General features: G+C 47.0%; 2 protein-coding genes across 2 annotated transcripts in view; one reads left to right on the top strand and one right to left on the bottom strand.

Moving 5' to 3' along the window:
* The window catches only part of ApepP (Aminopeptidase P), a 64,778-nt gene extending 57,415 nt beyond the window's left edge, over positions 1–7,363 (bottom strand). Inside the window, exon 1 of the mRNA XM_070531185.1 lies at positions 7,268–7,363. The gene's annotated coding sequence lies outside the window, so the exon portion shown is untranslated. The remainder of the gene's footprint in view (positions 1–7,267) is intronic.
* REPTOR (repressed by TOR) lies at positions 1–25,907 on the top strand. Its single transcript, XM_070531191.1, has 4 exons — positions 1–419; positions 14,208–15,527; positions 19,776–19,895; positions 22,382–25,907. The coding sequence occupies exons 2-4, from the start codon at positions 14,261–14,263 to the stop codon at positions 22,477–22,479; spliced, it is 1,485 nt and encodes a 494-aa protein (XP_070387292.1). The 5' UTR covers positions 1–419; positions 14,208–14,260; the 3' UTR covers positions 22,480–25,907.
* The last annotated feature ends 12 nt before the right edge of the window (positions 25,908–25,919 follow it).

Below are 25,919 nucleotides of genomic sequence, written 5' to 3' on the forward strand. Positions count from 1 at the left end.
TTAACTCCTACTGAGGGCTAAAACACAATGGGTCCGGGTGCTGAGTGGTAAAAACAGTGGTTTCATCGCTCAATGTAATCCTCAGCAGCTCTTGAACGCCAGTCAGATGACTCCATATTCTCTCAAGCTTCTCCCGCAAAGGTGGAGCCATCGTGGAGCAATTCCTGGAAGCGAGAGCCCCCATTGGTTGAGCTGCGACGATTTGGAAAGAAGTCATGTGATTGCTGTGAGCTACAGAACCAAAACAAATCCTGACTGAGTGGAAACTAATTCGAAATACGGTGCGTTTTTGAAACTAATTACTGCTGTAATTGCAAGCAACAGCTACTAGAAGCTACGCGACGTTCGTACGAGTGCAAACGACTGACTGCCACGAATTTTTTGTGAAGGAAATCGTCTGAAGACCCCGGTGTACTGCCGTAAGTGTACCTGTGCACATCGCTACTGGCATGTTGTATTACATTGTCATTTACGAACTGTGACATCTGATCACTCATGTTTGGTTACGCGAGTTTGACTAAAAGCTAGCCTCGTCAGGACTCGATCTCTGTGTACAACGCTGTAATCTGTTTTTACAGCTCTGTGTTCCGTCATGTCTGCTCCGATTGTGTGAAAGGCTTACCGTCAGTGGCAGAATGTGCTCTTGGCATAACATGGTGTAAGGTGGCTTGCCCTCGACATCTGCTCGAGGTTGCATGTGTTTATCAGCTATTTAAGCACTAAATGACCAGCGATAGAGGTAAATGACCAGTGATAGAGGTCTACGGCAACGTGAACTGCTTGTCATCTGTCGATCGTTGTATGATCAAACTCGAAACGGACTTAGCGTTTGTTCGAAGTTTCTAGAACGCGCTGTCTCATGTGCCGCGAGCCTCTCTCTGCACGAGGCGCACGGAGGGGGCCTTCCTCGATGAGATCCGCTATTACGCAATTTTGCCTGGACTTGAAACATTGTATGTGTGTGCAATGTGGCCGAATTGAAATTAACGGCTCAGCGGCCTTGTTTCACTCTTTTCTGTTGATCATTCTCATCACCTTTTTTTTTTTCTCTTCCTCAAAACTACATGCAATATTGTTCATCTTGATCAGTCGTCACGTTTTCTCGAGGCCTAATCGAGATATGGCTACAGCACTTCCTGCAATAGCTAGCGTCGCCGATTGTGTGTTGTAATCGCGCGCATGGTGTCCACGAGGGGCTTTCCTAAAGGACTCGTGGATCAACATCCTTTCTGCCTACATCACAATCCGCCTTGAAGGTCAGCCGCGCTCCAAGGACGGCCCCATTTATTTCCTCGTACCCCTTTCGGCCCTTGCTACCTGTCTCCGCCGTGCTCGCCAATCGAAAGCGTGCGGAAACTGCAGCCGTCGAGGGGGGTCCCGGTCGCGCCGATTGTCAAGGCTGCGCGCACGATTATGCGCGTTCCCTAGCGAGGCCTTGGCTTCGGCCCTGCACTTGATATGTCCAAGGCGCGCGCACGCAGTGGATATGATGCCGTCTGCTGGCCGTGTGCCGCATGAGTGCTCTGCCTCTGCGGGAAAGGCCGAGCGAACCGCTTTCGGATGCTGTCCAATGCGGTGTCGCTCGGCTTTCACCGCGATGCTTTTTCACCTAATTCCGCTCCCCCTCCCCCCCCCCCCTTGTTTTTTTCGCGCGTGCATAGATACACGTTTATACACTTGAGGATGCCGTCCTATCCAAGAAAGCGGAAGAGAATCGCGAAACTCAAGGTCGCATTGCGCAATCCGCGAATCCGGCCGCTGCTGTAATGGGGTGTGCTTCGAGCGCGCGCTTGTGCGACGCTTTTCATTCACTTGCCTTGCCAAGCGAAAGATTCGTTACCTTTGTTTTTGGCTCCTGTTTACTAAAATTTGTTCCCTTCATAATGCTACATGTGATGCATTAGAGTAGAAGTGAAGCGAAATGCCACAGCGGGTTCAGTACACCACGTGGGTAGCCGCGCGTTGTCACCCGAAAGAAACAGAAACAGTTCTTCGGTTCGGCGGGTTTTTGACCTTAAGCAAATGTCGACTCAAATAAAACAGCGTTTAAATAACAACTCTGTGACAAAACAACTGTTTTACTCAATAGTGCATTGGTTTTCAGGACGTCATGTAAATTTGCGGCGTGAGAAAACATATTAAATCAGTTAAATGTTCTTAGGCTCAACAAATGGCGTTTCGGCAACCTTTTAAGCTGCGGTCACACGTAGGCCCTCATGCTCTTTGGTGACTTGAGACATGAATTGTTAGGTTATAGATTGCTGCTGCCAGCACGTGACCGAATATTGCACTTCGTATGTTTTCAGAAGGTTAACCTTGGTTTTTTTTTTTGTTTATTCAAGACAGTTACAAAAAATAATCGAGGCCTGATGAGTGGGGAGTGCATTTACAAATCTTCCTGGCACGTATTATATACATTACTGGCAGCTTTATTTGCATCTCCGTTCGCGGCCAACTTCTTACGTACACTGTCAATTAACGATTTCATTTGTCGCGGTGCTGACATATTTGGTGAAACTATAACTAAAGTATTGCCGGTACTGCTGCACAGTTGTGGGTTGTGCCACGTCTGGGATTGATACGTATGAATTTCTTATGTATCGACCTACTATATTTCTTTCTCTTCTTCTTTTCTTTCTTTTTTTCTCTTGCGCGCGCGTTCTTGTTATTGAGCTTATAAAGCTTGCTCACCAACCTTGACCTTTATCGGCAGATGGTGGCGAGTGGAAATGTCATGATGACATTATTTTTGCCCTCGCCTGGCGCTCTAGATGCCAGGTGTTGTGGATTGGATGACGAAATAAAGCACAATACGAGACGCTAGCCTCCGGCTTCGTGTCCCTTTCCCACGGCTGTGCTGTTGATCTGCAGACACTAGTGTGTGCACAATAATGCGCTCTCCGTGTCAAAGCCGGCCGCTTCCAAGTGAATTGTTGGCGCAAACGTTCATCGCTGATAGCGGAAACCTAACCTTGCTTTTGGTACACTGTCGCTGCGGCGATATATATATATATATATATATATATATATTTGCCATTGCAGCACGATATCGACGTTCTTGCGCTACAGCGCTTCTGAAGAGGGGGTGTTGTTGTTTCACTCTTTTTTTTTATTACTCTCTTTACCGCCCCTCCCTCTCCCCTCTCTCCGTACAAGGCAGCGGCCCAATTTCCTTGGCCATCGTCAGATAGTCGACGGCCAGCGATGCCAAGGGCACGCAACACAACACAAATGGAAAGACCCAATGCTAAGGTCGCGCAGACATGCACTTACACAAAGAGCAGGGGGCCTCTCTTCCCCTCCCCTTCGTTTTTTATTATTATTTTATCATTCTTTTTTTTTTGGCACTCATCATTCGGCTTTCGCGAATCCGCAAACTCTGCATTGATGCTCTTTTGTGTTTTCGTTTTCTATTCATTATACTTTCGGGTGTGTTTCGCTTCTCGAGTTTGTCTTTTCGCTTTAGTGCTCCCTCGCTGCTTTTCCTTGTCAATTTTTGATTTCTCATTTCTCCTGATTTGTGCGGCATTGATTCCTGTTTTCCCTCGTTTGTTTCTGTCTGTTTCTTGCTGCATAAGGCGAAGTCTTTTGAAAAAAAAAAGAAATGTTGAAAAATAAATGCCGCTAAGTAGGAAAGTGAGGACGATGAAGTGGATGCCAAAAAAAAAAGGGCGATAGCAATCAGCGCGTCACGCAACGGGGAAACCCCCTTTGGCTCCTCCTTCCCCTTTCGATATCGGAGGGTTTTCTTCTCGTTTGGCATTGCCGTATTACGCCTTTCTTTATTTTCTTTCTTTCCCTTCTCACATATGTTATATTTCAAAGTGGCAAGGTCATTCGTTTCAGCCTTGCTTGCCATGGAAAGGCTAGTCACTGGGTCCCGTGCGCTGGACACTGCTAACGTTCCAGTCTGGGTGATTAGATAGATAGATAGATAGATAGATAGATAGATAGATAGATAGATAGATAGATAGATAGATAGATAGATAGATAGATAGATAGATAGATAGATAGATAGATAGATAGATAGATCAATCAATCAATCAATCAATCAATCAAAGCACCTGAAAAAGTGCCTTGACTTTATACCCCTTCGCTTTTTGACCGGATAACCAGAGTATACACGTCGTCGTTCTTATCCTGAAATGAGTTATTTGTCCTCTAAATGGCAAATGACAGCAGTCAGATGTTGTTACGTAGTAAACGGGGCACGGCGTCGCTTGTATCCAGTGTGTGAAGCAAAAGCGCACGAGTCTTGCTTTCGTGTAATCTTAAGTAGCGATGGTGAAATTGTAGCCAGCACCTAGTATTAGCTTCAGTGCGCATCGCTGCCAACGGTGGCTTCCTTGTGGCCCTCTTCCGTACGGTCACGTGGGCTCAGCGCTGCTTTCGCTCGCGGACACGTGGCGCCCGAAAGGAAGCTGTTGCGGGGCGGCGAAAAAGGAATCGGTTCTCGCTGATAACGGGACCGGTTGCGTTGTTTGCGCGTGGCGCGCGTCGGTCTGGCTACGGCGGATCCGCCCTGAGCCGGCGGTCTTCGCGAGCGGGAGGCCTGGATTGCGTCACACGGCTTCTCTCGCAGATGACGCATTGCCTCCGAGGTCGCTGAGCACGTGCTTCGCGGGGAGCTCTTTTGTTTGCGCGCTTGGCGAGAGTAGGATGTGGAACAGCAGCTGCCCTTGGCGGCGCCGCGGGCTCTGTCGTAGCCGCGGCTCTGCAGCAGCCTGGTTGAGGTGCGTGCGCTCGGAGCACGTGTCTGCCAGCCGCTGGGCCTACCTAGCTGTTGCAGCCACGCTGGGAGAGAGCGTCGACAAGCTGTGGTCGTGTTGACTCATCCTTTATTTCGCGCAGAATAGTGGAAATCTGCGAGTATTCTTTTTCAGCGAGCATTCTCCATGCCTCAAACGCTGCCCTTTTCCCGTTCTCCATGGGTAGCTTGTCTGTGGCGGCTTGTGCTTTCTTTTTTTCTGAACGCGATGTAAACGGTCTGTGGTGGGCCAGCAACTGGCGACGAGGATTGCGAGCCGCTCATCTCGCAAGCTTGTTTTGCCTGAGCACACCTCGCCTCGCTGCATTTTAGCGCAGACCATTAGTTCCCGTTCAAGATCCAGTTTTGTGTCTGCGCTGAAACTGTAGCACGTTGTCATTAAGTGTGAGATATATTCGCGCTGAATAATTATCCAACAGTTCAGTGTGAACGTCCCTTTCACCTGGCTTCCTGCAGAGTCCGCCGTCGTTCGTCACTACAAACGGCGGCGGCCGAGCTCCGTGGTACGTTACACTTCCCGAAGCACATGGATGTGCCAGAATAAACCATTTCCAGTGTGAACACGCGGGAAATATGTATACTGCTGTCGACTTCGGTGCTCACGACGTCGCGAGCTAGGTGTCGTGTCATCCTCGATGCGCATTGGTGCTCTTCTGTGTACGCCTCGTCATTTTGTGCCTAATGACGTCTCATGTGGTTAACGCCTCTCTTGAATGGTCATTCCTCACTTACACCAAGCGTGGCTTCTACGGAATAACCATCAGCTCAGCACTTGAGACTGTTGTCCTGTATGAACGCTCCAAGCATTCAGAACCTTCTTACAGGGCATGCCAGTGGTAGCTTTCTTTCTTTCTTGTCAGGATCGCCGGCTTGGGCACGTTATTTTGGGAGATGGCTCCTCATCCCTATAACTAGCTCTCTCAAGCTGTCTCACGCAAGTCATCACTGACCTCCAGAAATGAAATGTACAAACGTTCAAGCTGCCTTTGATTTTTATTTCAACAGCGTTCTGTTCCTTCATTGCAGCTGGCGCTTAATTGAATATTCATCTCTCCAACACCAATCCCTGTGTGGAACCGCAACATCGAGCCGCTGCTTACTGTAGCGCCGTACCAGGCTTTCGGTAATAAAAAAATTATGCACATCCTACCCACATTTTGGAATCTATGTTAAGCGATGCTTTCGTGGAAGGAGAACACATTTATTTGTGGCGATAATTTGTCCGCATCGCCATTTCATGGAGCTGTTAATGAAATGCTGTGAATTTGCCCATTTCATTCCTGCGCCCGCGCACCCGTGCTACGCCATGTTACAACTCTTGACTTGTTTCTTGATTTCTTCTTATTTTAAATGTACCGGCCGCTTCTCGGCCGATCCCCGTTTGCGGGTATGTGTCGTCGTATGGAAGTCACAATCGTAACAGGCGGTGATCATCTGAAAGAGCTAGTTGGCGTCGGCATGATATAAATTTTAATTGCATGATTAATTGTTTCTACTCATTGGAATGCATTGCCCGTGGAAAACACGCATGTTGAATCGAAACGCCGAACCTATAATTTCATCAGCAACTCATTTCATTCAGATGGTCGTCCAACTGAAAGATATATATACGAACAAATCGAATTTCGTCCAGATTGCTATTCTGTACTCTTTCAAAGCATCGCATTGGTCGAGCAGGTGAACATGGGCCGTACAACTCGATTTTAACCTCCGTGCCTAAGCTGAAAACAAAAAGAAAATACTTCTGCAGAATCCATCTCACGAGAAATGTCGCCGTTAAGATTAGCTTCGAAGCAGTGTAGCGACGTACTGCCACCGCCGAAGCGCGTCGTGTACCAGGCATGTGTGCATGACGCAGCGCCGCCGCCAAGTCCGCGCGTGGCGTGCGTATGGATATATATTTAGACAAGATTGCCTGAATACATACGCGGGTCCGATTTCGCCCAACACCGGATAAATTTTAAAGGATCTTTTTTTTTCTCTCTCTCTCTCATAACCAGTGACACCTAAGTTGGCGTCAGAAAGGTTCATTTAAATGCGGTGCGTACCCATTCTCACATATCCCGTGACCCAAATTGGTCCGGCAGTTGGTTTCGAACCCTCAGCGCAGCAGCCCGGTGCTCTACTCATTACCTCATATACTACCCAGTGACCCAGGTTTGCGAGGAAGAGAAAAATCGCGGCATCTGTGTTCTACAAACTCCTGCTCGCGAGTGTACACTCAACGCAATGACAGACGTAGATACCCCCGTGAGCTGTATATGACAAGGAATAGCTCGCTTTGCATTCGAAAAGCCATTAGTGGCTCATCGATCGGTATACACATTGGTAAAGTAATACCCTAACTTGCACATCACGGGTAATCGTCTCTTGAAATATAGCTCCGTGTTCCCCAACATTGCTCACGGCTATACGGGCCGTCAACGTCCGCCCGACTATTAAAGCTAACGAAAGGCTTTGACCGCGGATGGAACCAACTGTACGTTGTCTGACGCTTACCAGTTGTGTGGCCTCTTCGTTTGTTTAAACTTTGCCTAATTGGTCACCTTTTAATTTACCGCTTAGTGGCCGAGCTTGCAATCAGCTTTCGGGCGCGGCGAGAAACACAATCGAAGGTTGCTGTCCTCTGAACTCGTGGCTCGGACCCACTATGTGGCGACCCGCCGTGGTTGCCTAGTGGCGTCGCGTTGCTAAGTACGAGATCAAGTCCCGGCCACGGTGACCGCAAAAGAACGCCCGTGTGTTGGGAGCAGGTTAAAGAAACCCAGGCAGTAAAAAACTAATCCGGAGTCGCCGACTACGGCGTGTCTCGCAATCTGATCGTGGTTTTGGCACATAAAAATGCCAGGATTTAATTTAAAATCATGAGCCATTCCACTTTGTGAAGGTGGATGACCAGCGAAGCTTGTAGCACGCGACAAGCCAGTGACACAATGTTGAACAAAGGTACGAACACATTTATTGTCTTGATGGGTGGTCATCGTGACTAAATGTAGGCACAGATTTATTTTTATACATACACGTTCATTTTTATTGTACGTTCGTTATATACATTCGTGTTTTCATTTCGCGGTATACTGAGGCGAAGAATGTGAGACCTAAATCACCACACCGACTGGATGCAGTGGGCTAGTGCCGTCAGTGCCTTTGTAGAAGGAAGGACAGTATGGGAACGCTAGCATGATGAGCTGCAACGGATCCAGCTATGGAAGAAGACGACGAACGCTCGAGCAGTGGCACGAGCCGTTGCTAATTATGATAGTTTTTGCTCACGCAAATTTGTTGACGGACACGAAAAAATGCACGGAACACTAGCCATAAACAGCTTCGCGGTAATATAGTGGATCGGACAAGACTCGGGTGGATAAAGCTGGTGAACTTACAAATTAATTTCCACTTGAAAATTTGCGAGAACTGAGAATGTCTGTGTGACAGATGCAAGAAATTGAAAGACGTATAGCCTGAATTGAAATGTGCTTAAAATAGTAATGATAAAGGAAGCAGTGGCCAATAATAATTTCACGGACGGCGGCGCAAAGATCTTTGTGACTGTATCCGATAGTTGAAGCTCCAAATGAAAGGATAACGGGAATTGTCAGGTCCTGGTCAATTACGAAAGGGAATTTTGATATTATTTTGCTCAATATAGTAAAGCGGCGGCACGACAAAAATAAGTGATAAATTGTCTGCTCCTCATTAGAGAAAATGCAAAGGCGGTAATGCACCATACCAGACCTGTTTAGGTAAAAATTCAGAGAGAGTCCGACAACGTAATTTAATGAGGCATACTTCAGGCCTGTATGTATTGAAAAAAAAAATCACTACGCCAGGGTACCTAACGAGCTAACTTTTTTTTTCTTACAGTAACTCCCCTGACGTGAAGAAGAAAAAAATGAGCAGTGCGACTTTTGCCAAAAGTAAAAGCAGTACGTGACAGCGAAGGGTCGTAGTGCTTCGCGCAGAATCGAGGAATGCAGTAATCCGCACGTGCTGCACCTACGCATTTGGTTGCGTTGTTCAGCGGGTCGGTTCTGCTTGCGCTGCTGCAGTGTTGTCGAGGCTCGAGTGCTTTATAGCAAAACATCAGAAAAAAGAAAGCTCGTAGTTGAGAACGGCGACACGCATACTCGGATCACGATTAGAATAACCCCTCGACACATTGCAAGCAGTGATGTTGCAGAGCTCCGCGGAGCGACGCGATGTAGAGCGTTGATGGTGCACTCTCCTTGCAGTAGGCGGGCCGTGTCGGCAGGCATGTGCTAACTGTGGTCTTCGTGGGGCTTCCTTCGAATGCTCGCACTCTCCCTGGCGCGGGAAATGCGTTCAAGTGCGGCCATTCCGGCGTCGCGCGATGCTGGCAGCCAAGGTCGGTCGCTGAGCCCGGAAAACAAGTCATTTCGCACGAAACATTTTGCTGATGGATAAAGCTACGCGCGGGTGAAAAGCTACGCGCTATAGTGAGTTGCAGGACAGCAAGTTGTCGAGCGAGAAAAGTGTGACATATAACGCGGCACTTCACTCACATCCGACGTACAGGCGCACGGTATAAATTACGTGGAAAAAAGAGAAGGCGCCTTCTTTTCTTTCCACGTGATTTATGCTTTGCGCCACGGTACGTCGGATTAACTGTGCACCAACTCGCACAACGCAGTACTCTGCTTACGCCACACATCTGACTGGACGGCATTTTGACGGGGCTTTGCAACGGTTGTTGGACGTGGTAAGCAGTCACCAACCAACGCTGTCACGCAACATCTGAGCCAAGTGCCGTCCTTGTACATACAGCGTGGCGCCCACGGTTTCGCATGAAAGGCTGTCTGTCCTTCAACATTTCGAAACACCTGTCACTTTTACGCAGGAGTGAACACCATAGCTGCTGAGCGAATTTGTTTTAACGTCAGGACTAAGCAGTGCCTCTGGCGAAACGAAGATCGGGAAAGCATCATCTTATGGCTAAGCACGAGAAGAAGAAGAAGAAGTGTTTTAATGATTGGAAAATGTAGAGAGGTCGGCCGGATAATGGAGCATCTGGCCTGCTACTCTACGTAAGGGAAGGGGAAGAAAAAGGGTCACAATGGGGATGATAATGGGAGGAACGAGGTGAAGGACACATTACACAACTGGTATCACAGGCGTGAGTCCAGGCCCGTGTCGCCTAGGAAACGTGAAAGTGCACGCATTGTCTCTGTCGTCTGCCAACTCTGTGGCCATGCGCCTAGCAAGAGGTCCTCCGACAGTGGTCCATTATGTAAATGTCTCAATGTATCTGCCATTGTCAGTCTTTCGCGCGCATACTCAGGGCACACCACGAGCACATGTTCTATAGTCTCTACAGCGCCACACACTGAACAGTCCGGGGAGTCTGTCCGTCAAATAATGTGCAAATATTTGCGCGTGAAGGCGACGCCTATTCGCAGCCTCTGTATCAGGCATGTATGAGGGCGTGGAATTCCACGCAGAATAGGAAATTTCCTATCGGGATCCAGCCTTTTAAGGCGGACGTGACGAGCGTCTGGCTGGGCCCAGTATCTTCTCGTCGCACTCCCCATTAATTCCGACAGGAGGCATGTGATGTCCTGTCTGGAGAATGGCACTACAGTTCGCAGGCAATTGCTGAGGGCGCGCCTTGCTGCAGCATCGGCCATCTCATTACCGTTGAGCCCACAGTGTCCCGGGATCCATTGGAACACTATGCGGTGGTGTTTTTCTTAGGCGCATGAAAGTAGCTCGGTGATCTGCAGTGCCAGAACCTGATATGCGGTGTGGCGCAGGAAGCATCCCAAAATTTGCAGCGCGAGTTTTGAGTCCGTGAAAATGCACCACTCTTGAGGTCTTTCCCCGCAGATGTGGCGAATCGCTTCCCGAATAGCCACACGCTCTGCAGCAGTTGATGTAGAATTATGGTCTAGTATGAAACCTCGAGTCATCTGTTGGGCTGGTATCACCACAGCTGCTGTCGATGCCTTAGGTGACGCGGAGCCGTCTGTGTAAACATGAACTTATGTCTGGTATTCTGACCAGATGTACGCGAGAGCAAGTTGTTGTAGTCTACTGACGGGAACCAATGATTTCTTTAGTATGCCGGGGACATGTACGCATACGGAAGGTTGAACCATCACCCATGGTGGTTTGACGGGGTGATATGGAAGGGCATAGCCTGATGTTATGTGGGGTAGATGGCAGCGGAGTGCACTTGTGAAACTGCTGTCTGGCCGCTCATGTAGAACCGACGTCAATGGATGGCAATGGTGTCGTGTCAGTAAGCGTAAATATACACACGAAGTGGTTCGTGGGACAGGTATATCGGTAATGGGCATACGTGGGCTTCCTCAATTGTGGTAAGCACGAGGTCACGGGATCAAATCCCGGAGCCGCGGCGGCCGCATTTCGATGGGGGGCGAAATGCAAGAACTCCCATGTTCCGTTCCTTGAGGGCACGTTAAAGATCCCCCGTTGGTCAAAATTAATCCGCAGTCCCCTGCTACGGTGTGCCTCATAATTAAATAGTTGTTTTGGCTCGTGAAACCCCAGAATTCGATTCGAAAGCCTCATTAGGATGCTTTATTGGCATCTCTTTGAAATGGGGCGGTGGCAAATAGTCACCTAACCTGCCTGAGCTAATAAGGTGACCTGTACGTGCTTATAAAAGCCAGCATTTTGCCTACAGCTTCATCTTTTGTATGTTCCTTAAAAGCTATACATCTATCATCGTGGCAATTTGGGCCTGTTGGTATGCCATAGCGCTCTCTCTTTCCCGTAAACTTCTCCACGCTTCTGCGCTATGCAGTCTACCTTGCACAGATACCAATGCCTGTAACGAATCCGCTCGTATCAATCTCTTCCCTGCTTTCATTCCACCAAGGCCGCTATCTTGTACACGTTCGAAAAGCCGACGTTCGATTTCGCCTCACGCGATTGGACTAGATTGGCCTAGGCCGCGAAATCGAACGTCCGCTTTTCGAACGTGTACAAGATAGCGGCCCAATACTCTGAATGTATCTTGCTTATCTAGACTGCTGAATAGTTAATGCTTCCATCCGCTTTGAATTCCAGCGCTTTTGGAAGGTGGACGTTACCTTCGGGTCTCGCTGGGTGAATACCTCCACATTTCCATTAGGATGTGTCGAGACATCGTCTAACTTGTATAACGTACGAGTTAGAAAGCGAAGACTCTCTCTGGCTATCAAAATAAAAAATGGGGGTGATTCGGGACAAAACGATAATTTCTTTTATATCAGAGTTGGCCGGCTAATCGTCCATGCATAACTAGCGTTTACTGATTCTTTTTCTCTCTCTCTCTTTTTTCAATTAGTAACTTTCGGGGGTTATGTCATTATCAAATCAACGTCGACCACTACGAAAAGCATAATCATGTACTCAGAAAATGTGTGCCTCGCACGAGTTTCGAGAAATGCAGACACTAAATGTGTGGTGAAATGCATTGCTGTTCCGGTTAACACTTCTTCACCACTGCATTTTTTTTTTTTCGAAACGAATTGGTGTTTCGTTTCTGAATTAAAGTTGTAGAAGCAGCGGCTGGTGAGCCACTTCAGGACGCCCCGAAGTAAGTCGAGAACCTGCTGAGTAGGAGGATGACGATCGAGATAAACGAGTGAGAAAAGCTTCATTGATTTACTGATATTGTATATAAAAAAGAAACGGTGGGGGGGGGCTGGTCGAATTTCGTTAAGATATGTGCCTGCGGTAACGTCAACAGACAAACTGATTTGCACTCATCGAAACTGTTAGCATGCAAGTCAGCAATACTGCCAATACTTGATTATGCTGCTATTATTTTCGACTCTTGCATTAAAGCAAACATCGATGAATTAGAGTGCGCAAACACAGAAGAAATGAGGTTCGCTTTGTGCTTTTTTTTTTTAGTAGTTTCGGATGCTCATCGATAAGTTAACTTTTGTCTTAATCTACTAACCAGAGAAACTGTTGCCCCCGCCTCAAGTTCCTCTATCAGTTAATTAAAGAGCATTACAACGTTGATATAAGAAAAATCAGTCATCATCTGATTACGCCACCAGGCAATGTCATGACCTAATAATAGCGCCTTCTGGCATTATAAATAATTGTTTTATGTGCTCTTTTTTTTTTTCACGAACTGTTATTGAGTGGAGTAAACTGACCGACAGTGCACAAATTGCGCCAGCACTAATGTTTGTATAGAGTTTAGTATAATTGCTTTACATTTTAAGTAATGTGTCAGGCTAATTGCAACTTCCATTGCTTGCTCCTTTGTGCAAATTTATATATAGTTTATCATTACATTTGTGTAACCCACCTGCTCAAATCCCCAAAGAAAGGATTGTAGTATAAATAAATAAATAAAGTCAGAGGCCAGCTGCGGAAGCGCTATAGCTGATTCACGCCGCGCATGCGCTGGTGGCAGAAATAACTGAGACGAGATTTCCGCTTTGTTTCGATAAGTACCGCAACAATATTTTCCTCGGTGTAATTTTCGTAGATTTGGAATGAAGCGCACGACTAATGCTTCTAAACGTAGTAGTCCGCACGGTACAACGCTTGTTAAATAAATAGCTTTCACCCTGCGACAAGCGGAACCGTAGCTGAACCGCGCATAAGAAATTTCTGTTGACAACCCTCTTCCCCTTCCCCAACGCCGAGTAGCTGGCTAGAGGAATATACCTCAGGCCTACCTCTCTGCATTTCGTATCATTAAACCTCTCTCTCTCTCTCTCTCTGTTGACAAGGAGTGACATCAACTCGTTCTACGTCTAGACAATTCCACAACGCTTGCACGGAAACCACAGGTGCGAAATGCACCGAAGCACGCGTAAACGCACGAAAATCCCGCAACAGCAGAACTTGAACGTCGCTGAACACCGGAAATGCAAAACTGATGTGGCAGAAAAGTCAGAACTGAAAATAGCTTTGTTGGGGACGTTTTTGCACTAGTTGGAGGTACCGAATAGTAACGTCTGAAGCAGCTATCACGTTCTTTGTGACGTGCACGGAAAGTGGCAGGAATGTCTGAAGGCTGCGGGAGAGGGCATGCGATCTTTTTTTTTTTTTGAAAGCTCGTATATATTTCTTGCTGCATTTAGAAGGATGATAATGTTCGCGACAGCTTGCCGCGGTGGTCTAGTGGCTATGGTGTTGCGCTGGTAAGCACGAGGTCACGGGATCAAGTCGCGGTGGCCGCAACTCCTAATTAGCTACTAGTCCCCCTCCCCCCCCCACCCCCAGTCTTTTTCTTCTTCCTGAAAATCCCGCTTTTCCAGCCAAGTATAGAACAGAGCGACGTTAAGAAAGAAAACAAAAAATACTTGTGTAGAAACGTTTCTGAACGCGTTGAGACGCGGTTCAGCACCACATGCAGTCTCTACATGTGGCGGCCGTGATTGTTAGCGCCTGATGAGAGCGCACAGTGTGCGAATCCTTTAGCTGTGCGAATTGCGTGTTGCAGATCGAGCCGCAGCCTTGGAGGTTCCCCGAGATTCTGCGCTGGGCCCGCCAGCCATGCTGGGCTCGGCCGAGTGGGCAGCAGCGCGCGGCTGGGCGCCGGCCGCCCCGCGCACCGTCCAGGACCCGCTGCGGCTGCCCGAACTCGAGGGCAGCGTTGACCCGGACCAGTGGCTGTCCGTGGAGAGCCTCAGCTTCGAGGCGCAGGAGGCGGGGCTGTATGGACCCGAACCCAAGGAAGAGAAGGCCGACCTAGCCGAGGCCTTGTGGGAGCTCGAGGCCGACGACCCGTACTCGAGAGTGCCCGACAAGAACGAGCTGGGCGACCAGAGCCCCTCTTTCTGGGCCATGGACTTCGAATTGAGCAAGCTGGATGCCATGCTAAAGCCCGACAAGCAGCCGCCGCTCAAAGACCCTACGCTGGCCGAGCTGAACGCCGACGAGTCCGGCCTGGACGGCCTGGACGTTAACGACATCCTGCGCGACTTCCAGCAACAGGCCAGTTGGAGCAGCTTCACGGCGCCCTCGCAACTAGCCGACCTGCTGGCGCGACCCGCCAAAACAGAGGTACTCGCGCCTGTCCTCTCTACGAGCCTGCCAGCGTCCACCTGCCTGGCTGCGCCAGCACCGCCCCTGCAGGCCGAGCCAGTGCTACAGGGCGCCGTGCTCACCGGCACTCTGGTCGAGCCTGTACGGGCGGCCCAGTCTGCGCCAAGCGACGTGCCCATGAGCGGTGAGCCGCGCGCGCGCATCCTGGCCGAGCGGCTTTCGTGCTCGGCACCCGAGTCGCAGTTGAGCCAGCTGTCTATGGACGAGGGCTTCAGCAGCCAGGACTCTGACGAGGCGCTGACATCAGACGCCGAGTCGCACGCGAGCCAGGAGGCCGCCGAGCCGGGATCGCCGGACGGTCAGAAGAAGAAGAAGCGCTACTTTTGGCAGTACAACGTTCAGGCCAAAGGACCCAAGGGCCCACGTCTGTCCATGGCGCGTGACTCGGCCGACCCGCACGTGCTGCACGACGTGACTGATCCTGTGTTCAGTCCCGAGTGCCACCTGGAGGGCGTCAAGCACGCGGGCAAGGCGCGTCGTGGCGACGGTAATGACCTGACGCCAAACCCCCGCAAGCTCTACAACATCGGTATGGAACTCAAGAAGCTGGGCCGTGTCATCAATGAGCTAACGCCCGTGAGCGAGCTGCCTTTCAACGCGCGGCACAAGTCGCGCAAGGAGAAGAACAAGCTGGCCTCGCGCGCCTGCCGCCTCAAGAAGAAGGCCCAGCACGAAGCCAACAAGCTCAAGCTGTACGGCCTGCAGCAGGAGCACCGTAAGAGCCGAACGTCTTTTGTTTACGAACCCCGCCTCCCCCCCTCGGCCATCGATCGGCTTCTCTTGCTCATTTCGCCTCTGCATGCGGAATCACAGCCTACTGCACCGGGGTCGCGTGACGTCATGGGCGCGTTGTCGACTTGGATTGGCCCGCCTTCGTTAACTGAAATTAGAAGGCAAGCGGACTATCGATCGCCCTGTTGGTGGCCGCGCTGCACGCTGTTTGTCGCAGCTTTTTTATCAGTCCTATTATGCTCGTTAGACGCGCGCGCGCGGTTGCCAATGGCGCCATCTTTGTACGCGCGCAACTGTGCTCCTTCAACACCGTCGGGCCGCTGTTGCAGACGGCGGGTCGCCGCCATTTTGATCCTTCTCTCTCCGCGCGCCGTCATCTCGGAATCCTGTGCCGATGCGGTCGCGCAAGCGCGCCCAGAACGGCCACGGCATTGAGACTCTCTAGTGGCGCTCGCAAAGCAGGAGTCGCACTCTAGCCGCATAGCATGTAATTTAGGTGCGTGAAAAAAGGAAAAACAGCTTTGCGGCGAGTTTCACCGTCTTCTAAAAAAAAAGTAATATAAAATTGTAGAGTAATGCATGCCAAAACCACAATGCGATTGCGAGGCAGACCGTAATGGGGGACTTCGGATTAGTTTTGAACACCTGAAGATCTTTAACATGCGCCGAAATCAAAGTATACGAGCGCTTTTCCCCCTATAGTAATGTGGCCTTCCCAGCCGGGAATCGAACCCGCGACCTCTCGCACTTTTCGTTTCAACGATATTGGTAAGTCAGGATATCTTGTGATATATCTGGCCTGGCCCTAAATTCTGCTAAAGGAATGCATTAGCATTCCAGTTCCAGTTCCGTAGATTGTCCCAAACTGCTAGAAGAATCACTTTGGGAAAACTGCTAACTAGAAGACTACTATATTTCACAGCTCACTTGAAGAATAGTCCTAATATAGTCCTAATACTTATGCTAAGCAGACATGACTTCACTACTATATTCGTGGACAACTTTCTGTGGCTATGAAAGAAAAGCTACGGAGGCAAAGCACGCACAAATGATAGTGCTTCTGAAAAGAGTCCCGCATTTTCATCCACATTAGTTTAAGCTGGAGAAGAGAAAATGCAAACACCTTATTAGCAACAGTTAAATAAGACAAAACACAGCACTGAATGTAAAAGCTTACTTATTTTGGGACTTTTCCTTTCTGCATCTGGGCTAATGCAACACCGCTGCACATGGAAGCTGCGTTGATTTAGTGTCTGTTCCGAGCAACCAAAAGCACTGTGAAACGCTGGCGGACTACTTGGCACGGTAACACATGTGCAAAAGCTCCGCCCCCGTAGCTTTCCCTTCGTAGCCACAGAAAGTTGTCCACGAGCATACTTGGCTTCAATCTTGCAATTGCAAAATGTGCCAAGTGAATAATTCAAAGATTAATTAGGTAATCATTTAATTATCATCCTGAACATTGCACTTTCTCATGTCGGTAATTTCTGCCTCTTCCAGAAATCCAACTGAAAAGATGGAACAGCGCTATCTGTCAGGCAGTTTAAGATTTATTGGCACTAACTTCTTTTATAGAACAGGTGGCACATTACTGTTTCATAAGTTTGACCATGTTTAGTTGATTTTACATTTGTACTATTTAAACAGACACTGTGATGGTGTACTCTACGTATCTCTGTTTGTGTACACACAGGGTTGAACAGTGAAAGATATTTGCAAGACATCATTACACCACAATATTACACAGGGGTATTGTTTTTTACCATTTTATCATGGTAACCTGTGATTGCCCTCGACCTCGTACTTTCATTGCATGCCATCCGTCCTCGAGAAACAGGAATCTCAAGGTCTCTTGATAACGCAGATAACCAGCATCAAAACAAGCTCTGTGTGCGTACATGTGTCACAAGATGTTTCATGAAGGGCACCTGATAAACCATATTATATCCAAGTCAAGCTATGTGACATCTATCAAGTTAAATGTTGTAGGCAAAGCCTGAGGTACAGAATGTTCCTCTTGTGTATAATGGGATATACCCTAATAGATACATCTAATCGGTTAGCATGTGCAGTTCAGGCTGAAATATATTCCCACATTGCCTTACTGGCTGTGCTCTTGCCATTCCAAAATAGCTGACAGTTGAACCCTGTCAGGACTGTGAAAAAATAAATTGCATGCGTGTGTGCGCACATAGGCATGCATGGTGAATATGCGGCATAGAACACATTGGCATTCCACATATCTTTTTACAACAAAGTCTTCCTTAGGCAGTGTGAGAAATGACTGTTTTGAATACCAGTGTATATTGTGGCACAGATTCAACATGGATATCTCGAAACTATAAGCCTTGGAAAGATAATTTATTTACAGAAAATCAGGAAGGTTGGCTTGAGCTAACTTGCTCTAGCCTGTTTCTCTGTCCATGGGAGGGGGAAAGAAAGGAGCGATAAATATTGATGGTGAAGGGAACGAGATGCATTTACGCAAGCACATAAATTCTGCAGCATTGTTAACTTTATAGTCTAGTGTATAGTGTGATGTAAAGTTTAAAGTGGCCTGTGTAGTTGGTGTTTTACAGATGAGGCTAGGACTTCAGAATGAAGCCCCCGTCGCTGTCACCTCCAAATATGTGCAGTTGAAGAGGCCAGCGTTGGCCATTCTTACATGTATGCACAACTCCATGTGCAAGGACCTAATGCTCCTGACCAATGAGGTGTGCATAGAAGATGATGAACACATCACCACAACGAAGCGTGCACATCAACATTTTTTTGCTTTAGCTTTGAAGACTAATCTCAGGACTCCTGCTAAATTTTCGCTGGCTCCAATTCTGCAGTTGCAACATGTGCTGTAAAATGATTAAAATATGAATAAGTGGATTTTTCAAATGAGCTATTTGCATATTGTGATTTGTCATGCATGTAATTCACACCCTTCTAAGTAATCCAACAAGGTGGTGTTATTGTCCTGTCTGCCACAGTAAAAAAAAGACGTGTGTCCCATCTAACGTTAGCCAAGCTGTTCAACGGAAAAAAATAATAAATTGAAAAACACAGTGCAAGATACAATTATAAAACCTATATTGTTCGATCGTCAGAGGTCTGCAGAAAAGGTCTGTTGGGGTAATGTCAAGTGGGTTATAAGGGACATCGTAGTAGAGGACTCTGGATTCATTCTGACGGCCAAGGGTTTTCTAACGCGCACCAAACAATGTTGGTCTTGAGATCGGATCTTGCAAAGAGTTTCTCAAATCTTTTTTATCATTGAACAGCTTTGCTAACATTAGCTGGGACACCCTATACATACATATAATAGAAACTGCTGGTGTGTGTGCAAAACAGTGAGACAACGTGCTAACATAATCTTGCCCTACTTCTATGTTTGATTAGCGATAGTCTTATTAGTGGACCTCTGTACTTGGCCGAGGTTAGCGGTTTTAAAAGAGAAGCTTTTCTTTGCAAACATCGCCAGGTTTTCGTGACTGTGGGAGCCATGTGGCTCTTCTGTCGCCGAATAGGCCAACCAATTACAGCGGAGCATGTGCACCACTGGGTGCACCACTAGATGGCACTCACATCCACGACAACGCCGGCTATGCAGAAAAAAAAAAACAGAAAGCTCACCTTTGCACATCCAAGTAAACGTTGCTTGCAGATAGAATGGATTCGAATTGCACTACCTACGTATCTGCATGCTACCTCTGAAGCCACGATACATCCAAGGCATCCGTTGTACTCACTAGTAGTCAGCAACTCTGCACAACAAAAGGCTCGGTATAATTTATGTACGCCCGCGCTTGTGTATGTGTGTGCGCGTGCGTTTGTACTCGTGTTTCTACTTTTTATGCACTCACACAAAGCTTCACTGTATATAGATTCCAAGTCATTGTACCTGCAGCATTTCTTTTATGATACACGAGGGTGTGAAAGGCATGCTTTTAAATGAATGAAAATATCTAAGCAGCCAGTTTGATGAGAAACGAAGACATATGTGCTCAAAAGAAAAAAAAAAGAAGAAAAGAATGAATCATGCAAGTGCAATGAGGCTCACAACTTACTGGGCATAAAATCATAATTTTAAGTGAAGGTGGAGTACTAAATGAGTGCTTTTTCACTTATTATTTTGGGTCGTTGTAGCTCAGTTAAAAGGGGGGGGGGGGGCTTGAATATTAAATGGACATTTTCCTTGCATCATCTTTACCACCTTTTTTTCTTTTTCTCTTCTTCCCAGGACGACTAATTACCCTTTTTGAAGAAGCCAAGAAGCTTTTGCGTGACAAGGTGGAAAGCCACCAAGCAGACAGGCATGAAGTTTCATCTGCTCATTTTGAGGCATTGATTAAAAGACATGGTGAGTCATTGCTGAATAACAAGTGAACATTAATGAGCAGTCATATTTTATAACAGTTCTTTCATTCTTTTCTGTGAATGTCAATTGGCCCCCCTTGCCTTCTCTCCTTTCCCAAGACCCTTCATCTCCTGTGTGGAATATGAAGGAACTTTTGATTGAGACAGAAGAAAACAAGCTTGGTGTTGCGAGAAATGCATTGATCTTTTGACACAGTGTGGCTTTGAACCATCGCAGACTGCTTTACTTATGTGGTTATTTATTGCATCTTCTGTCCCAGTGAAGTTAAACCACATTATAACAAATTGTTATATCACAAAATCGTGTCTGACAAGAAAACAGCTTCATTACATCTGATATTTGTGATATATTCATTAGATGCTAATATCGGCAAGAAATATTTTAGTTTTACTTTGTTAAATCCGATAGTTTGATATATCAGTATTTGTTTTATCAAGGTTCCACTGCAAATAGCGATACCACATGGCTATGACCAATCACAATGATGTCACATTCATGGTGAAATAAATGCTTGTTTTGAGTAATAAAATTATTGACGGTGAACCCCAAAAAATGCAGGTTAAAAGTTACCTATTAAAGTAAAACGAAACAAGTAAGTGAAAAAAAAATAATGCATCAGTACTCCTTTAAAAAAGTCTTGCACTCCAAGTGCCCTTGGATCATTCCTTCCTCCGCACAGCCTGTTGAAGCATAATAATTGTAACCAGTAAGCAAATGCCGAATGCTGTGCAATAACAGTGGGGCAACATGTTCGGCTGACTAACGATGCTGGAGGAGCAATTTTCTTTGTTGTGAATATTGCAACCACCATGTAGCCATTGGGACGCTTGACTTTCACGCGTCGCCTGATATGGTTTTCCCCGCATGGCCCACATTTCCTTTAACCCAGCTTCATCGCATGGTGTTGCACCGGTGCAGTTGCTTACTAGTACGACAGATGGCGCGAATGTTGCATTGCTAACGCACCTGACAGCAGGGTTACTTTGATGTCTGTGCCTCTTTGGCTTTGGGTTCGGCTAGCTGTGTGTACAGACAAGTGAACGATTAGGCATTGGTGTCCAGCATGGGAGCGAACATATTTGCTCGCTATCCAGTCATGGAGTCGGACTTCGATTTATTGCGCACCCATTGGCATAATAACGCGATAGCGTTAAGCAGCCCGTGTTGCAGAAAATCCGGCGTCAGCGTCCCGCGTCAGTGTTGGACGTCACTTCGGCAAAAAGAATTTCGAACCAAATTCCGAACCACGCATACCCAACCACTTCTCTACCACCGCAGTTGCTCATACTTTGTCTGTCATTCTTTGCAAAGTTATTACTCGGAATTTGGGAACGGCAGCCCGCAAACAAATGTAATGGAAGAAAACACCAACAGCGCATGTCCTTTATGTTAGCGCTTCTCAGACTGAAATATTAGAAATGCGAAACAATAACGGGAGATCGACCCGCACCAGAGGCCGTGTTTCTACCAAAAAGCTCGCCTTCATGCATAGCGTTCGCAGCCAGCGTTTCCAGGTAAACATTACGGTTACATAAGCTGCAGTTGCCAGGAAGCATGAAAAGCAGTAAGGGGTCTTTGAACGCTATCGCATTCCACTCTTAAAGGCAAAGCTTAAGTGTCCTTCAAATGTTTTTTCTATGTGTAACACTTTGGTGGCTGGATAGATTGGTATATAAGAGGCATAATAAATGCCCTTGTGATTGTGTGCACTACTATGTTGTGGTTCCTTTGTCCCAAGGGCATGTTTGATACCCCACACCATGCAGTGCACACGTAGGTTTTAACGCAATAGTGTTAAGGAGCTCATGTCACAGAAAATCCGGCACCCCGCATCAGTGTCCTGCATCGGCGTCCTGCATCGTTTCGGCAAAAAGCTTTTCGAACCACACATACCCAGGCCTGGGTTCAGGATTAGTTCAGGAATTCACTGAACTAATTGCATTTCTCAAGCCAAAATATGTGGGAAAATCGTAAACTACGACTTACACACAACCTACAGACATGATAGCTCTCGGATTGTAATTTGAATATGCAAGAAAACATAATTCTGTTACGCGAAAACTTCTACGATGCACAGACCAGAGACGGCGTCCGCCATTTGCACACGCTGGCGCGTAAATATATCAGAGTCCACGGAGCGGTGCGCCCGCTTCCTTGAAACACTTCTAGATGGCGCTCGCCTCCGCCGCATCACGGCCCATGCAAGAGGCCATGTTTCGACCAGACAGCCCACCTTCGTGCATAACGTTCGCCGTGAGCATTTCCCGGTAAACATTACGGTTAAATACAGCGTATGTATGTAGGTTACATATGTAGCCAGGAAGCGTGAGAAGCAGTTAGGGATCTTTGAATGCTATCGAGTTCCACTCTTAAAGGCGAAGCTTAAGCATCCTCCAATTTTTGTTGCTGAAATCAATGTCCACCACGTAGCCCAGCGGTTGAACTGAGACACGATGCTTTCCTTTTAGTTGCAGTCAAGGTGGCTGGACACACAACTGAGTTTGTCAACCGAGTGCTGAGCAGCATTGCAGCAGGCAACCCGGATGGAGGCCTCAGCGAACTGTGAGCACCTCCTCTCTTATGGCTGCTGCCGAGCCAGCCTGAGCAGCCTCTCCCTCGACACTGGGAGCCCTTGAGCGTCGCATTTTCGGTTGTTAACGGTGCTGTGATATAAAAGTGAGCTTGCTGTGCAACAGGGGAACCACGGGCTGTATTCCCCCGTTGGGAGTCTGTTCTGGCGTCGGTTGCAGGCTTTTTCATAAACACTATACGGGTCACCCTGCTTTGATGCTTGGTCAGGTACTTGTACCGTATCCGCCTCATGAGAGGCCAATCATGTTTTGATCATGTGAGCACAATCGGGGGACCTCTACTAGAGGCTCCCTTTTCTGCTCCGAGGTTCGCCTCCTCTCCTTTCTATTTGTTTTTGAGAAGTGCACTGTTGCAGTTATGCCTGTTATCCTTGAATGCTGGCAGACACAAGACAGCACGCCAGATATTGTAGCAACAAGGCTGTCCATATGTGTGTTTTGCTTGACTGTATTGTAGTCAGCTATAGTACTGCAGTTTTAAATGCTGGTAGCAAGGCTTTTAGAAAATACTTTTTGTTTGAGAATTGTTATAGTGTTGTGTTTTTCCATGAGATAAAACGTTTTGCATTGTTCTGCACGAGAGCAAAGATATGGGTACTGTTAGTTAATATCTACTTTATACATATGTAAATATGCCTGTTGTAAATATGAGTATTTTACCTATTTACTGTTTTTTTATAGATGTGAGTGTTTAGTTGTAGGAAGCATGAATCATAGTTTTATGCACTGTTGCCCAAATGTTCTCCTCTGTGGTTTTATAAGTTCTTTTTTTCAAGTTCAAAGTTGCCTCAGGTCATCAGAAGTGCAAGGTAGTTGTGAGACCTGACTATACAAAACCCTGAATGGGAACAACTGAGCATGCGATACCACAGCACAAGATGTACCACTATTGGCACCGTGCTTCTGTTGTTACAGAGTCATGCTATGGCAAAGGGTTAAGGTGTGAGCCTTCAGAAAATTCAAGTCAGTGAAACACTAGTCATTTGAGTGCCTTTCTTGTAATCTGCTGCTGTACAGGAAGTTGCTAGGCAAATTGTAGAAGGCTGTGCCTGAATCGCAGAAGTTCCTTGTAACTTGCTACATTTAAAGATAATATGCAACTCCTCCCCCTCCCTCAACCTGTCGCTACACACATCATTCAAGGTTGTTTTCAGAATTGGCTTTCTTTAAGCTTGCAGGCTGGAATGGTACGTACAGAGGCCTCTTGGTGCCATTCTGAAAATTCAAGAACAGCTATGCTGCTTAGCAGCCCGTCTTGAGCTTTGTGCTTTCTCTTCATCAGCATATGTCTTCTCAATTGCTGTGGCTACCATGCACTGCACCCAAAGCAAACAGCTTCATTCAATGCCTTCCTTGTTAGTGATGGAACTCTTTTCTGTCTCTTCTACTGTGTTGTCTATCTTTGAGTGTATGGGCCACCATAGCTTGTTTACCCATATGTTATTACATTGTTAAGTGTGGCTTAAATGTGTGCTCCTTGTTTGCTTCACGTGTATTCTGTTGTTCATAGTTCTCTTTGTTGACTTGCTGTGTCAATGACATTGTGAAAGTGGACATTGTAGCTGGCTAGACTAGCAGGATGCAAAAGCGGAGATGTGCAATGACATTTTGCTTTTGGACTGTGCTGGGTGAATGCACCTCGGGTGGAGAGATGTACAAAATCCATATTTTTGTAAAGTGTGTGCGTGTTATCTAGTTGTTTTACAGTACCTGCAGTGTGAAAGTAGCTGTTACCACCTTGTGGTATTGATATATATATTTTTTTTTTCCCAGCAGATCTGCCATCTAAGCTGATCTGAAAGCATTACTTGGCAGCTTTCTCATTCCATTGTTGGAACTGTGGGCTACTCTGTTCAGCCCCTGGTTCCAAGTGTTTTCTTTTTGTCACCCTCTGTGTTATTTAGCAGCCTTGCTTGAGCGCCTTGAAGCTGCAGTGCTCAAAGACAAAAAAAGCTTTGTCTATGCCCTCCATCTAGTTAAAGCAATGGCATTAAGTTAGGTTCAGGGCATTCACTTTCTTAATTGTGGCAGTTGTGCGTGTGTGCCAAACAATGGAAGCCAGTCAGTGGAGTGGGTGCACACAGACACACACACACACACTAAGCACCATGCAGTATATATCCCGGTGGCCGTCTACAAGTCGTGATGCTTTTTTTTGATAGCTGTGGCAACACTTCCTTCCTGCTATTGTGGGATTTGTGCTTCAATCCAGCTGTGGTTTTGAAACACTGTGGAATGTTGCCCACCTATGTAGTCATGCTCTATCGGTGCCAACGTTAGTCGCTTTGTATCTGCAAATCTTTGTATACCAGGGGCACAAACAATCTCCCAAATGGGTGTAGGGCATTGAAATGGTGTGTTACACGAGTCATTTTAGCAGCATTTTTTGCCACATTGCACACAGCACCAGGTTTGGATTCATGTAAGCTCCTGCTTCATGAAAATCTACTCATTTAACCAAGTGAAAGGGAAATGCTTCAGTAAACCTCAACAGTTATATTTACAGTGTAGAGCAGAGTAGTGAAGCCTTGAGCTCTTATTTTTCCCTGCCTGGATGCTTCACAGCTATCACTTGTTATGCAGTAAGACATGCACATTTGTGTTGCAGAACGAAGACTCCTTACTTAGAAAAATGCAAAGCAAGGTGTTGCAGGTTCCTTACAGAAGGGGGATGCTGACAACTCCTGGAAAGTATAACCTTTCTGAGACATTTGATCTCCTTCACTGGAAGTCGCCTCGATGCTAACCAGCTTGCTAGACTTGCACACAGAAAAGCCTTCTGCAAGATGGTTGCGTGGCAGTGTGGCAAAAGAAGCAGCAGCTAAGTCGACATTACTGTAGCAGATGTGACAGCAGAGGCAGCCCATAGCCACTGCCTTGTATGCCACATGTTCTGATGATTGACGATTGTGAAAGGAATAAACATATGACTGTGCCTTGGTACTCTCAATATCTTCGCAAAGCAATTTAAGGGCCCACCATCAGCTGTCTCTACATGTTATTAAGCATGTTTACAGAACTTCACACACTCTCTGAACTTATTTTAGTATGGGAATCAGCAAGGGTCTCAATGGGGTTTTCTGTGTAACAGCAGAAAATTAGAGAGAGAGATTTCACTGAGGTGGATTAGCCTACAGAATATGCCAGCAGAGCTGGGAGCTCTTATCTCTTCCTGTTAGAATAAGTCTATGTACTGGCACCTTACTGTCATCCTTGTTATCCAGTTTCTGGATGCCGTTTGATGGGGCAGGCATGTGCTCCGCTTTACACAAGTTCCTGGCTTCAAGAATTGGAACCTTCTGGTACCATGAATGTGATGAGATTGTGCAGAGAAGTGCTTATACTGGATGTAAAAGTGCTTGTTTATTCTTCTTATTAATAAAGGATCATGTTGCAACTTGTTTGCCATGGCCCC

The sequence above is a fragment of the Dermacentor albipictus genome, chromosome 1, assembly GCF_038994185.2.
Source record: "Dermacentor albipictus isolate Rhodes 1998 colony chromosome 1, USDA_Dalb.pri_finalv2, whole genome shotgun sequence".
NCBI lineage: Eukaryota > Metazoa > Arthropoda > Arachnida > Ixodida > Ixodidae > Dermacentor > Dermacentor albipictus.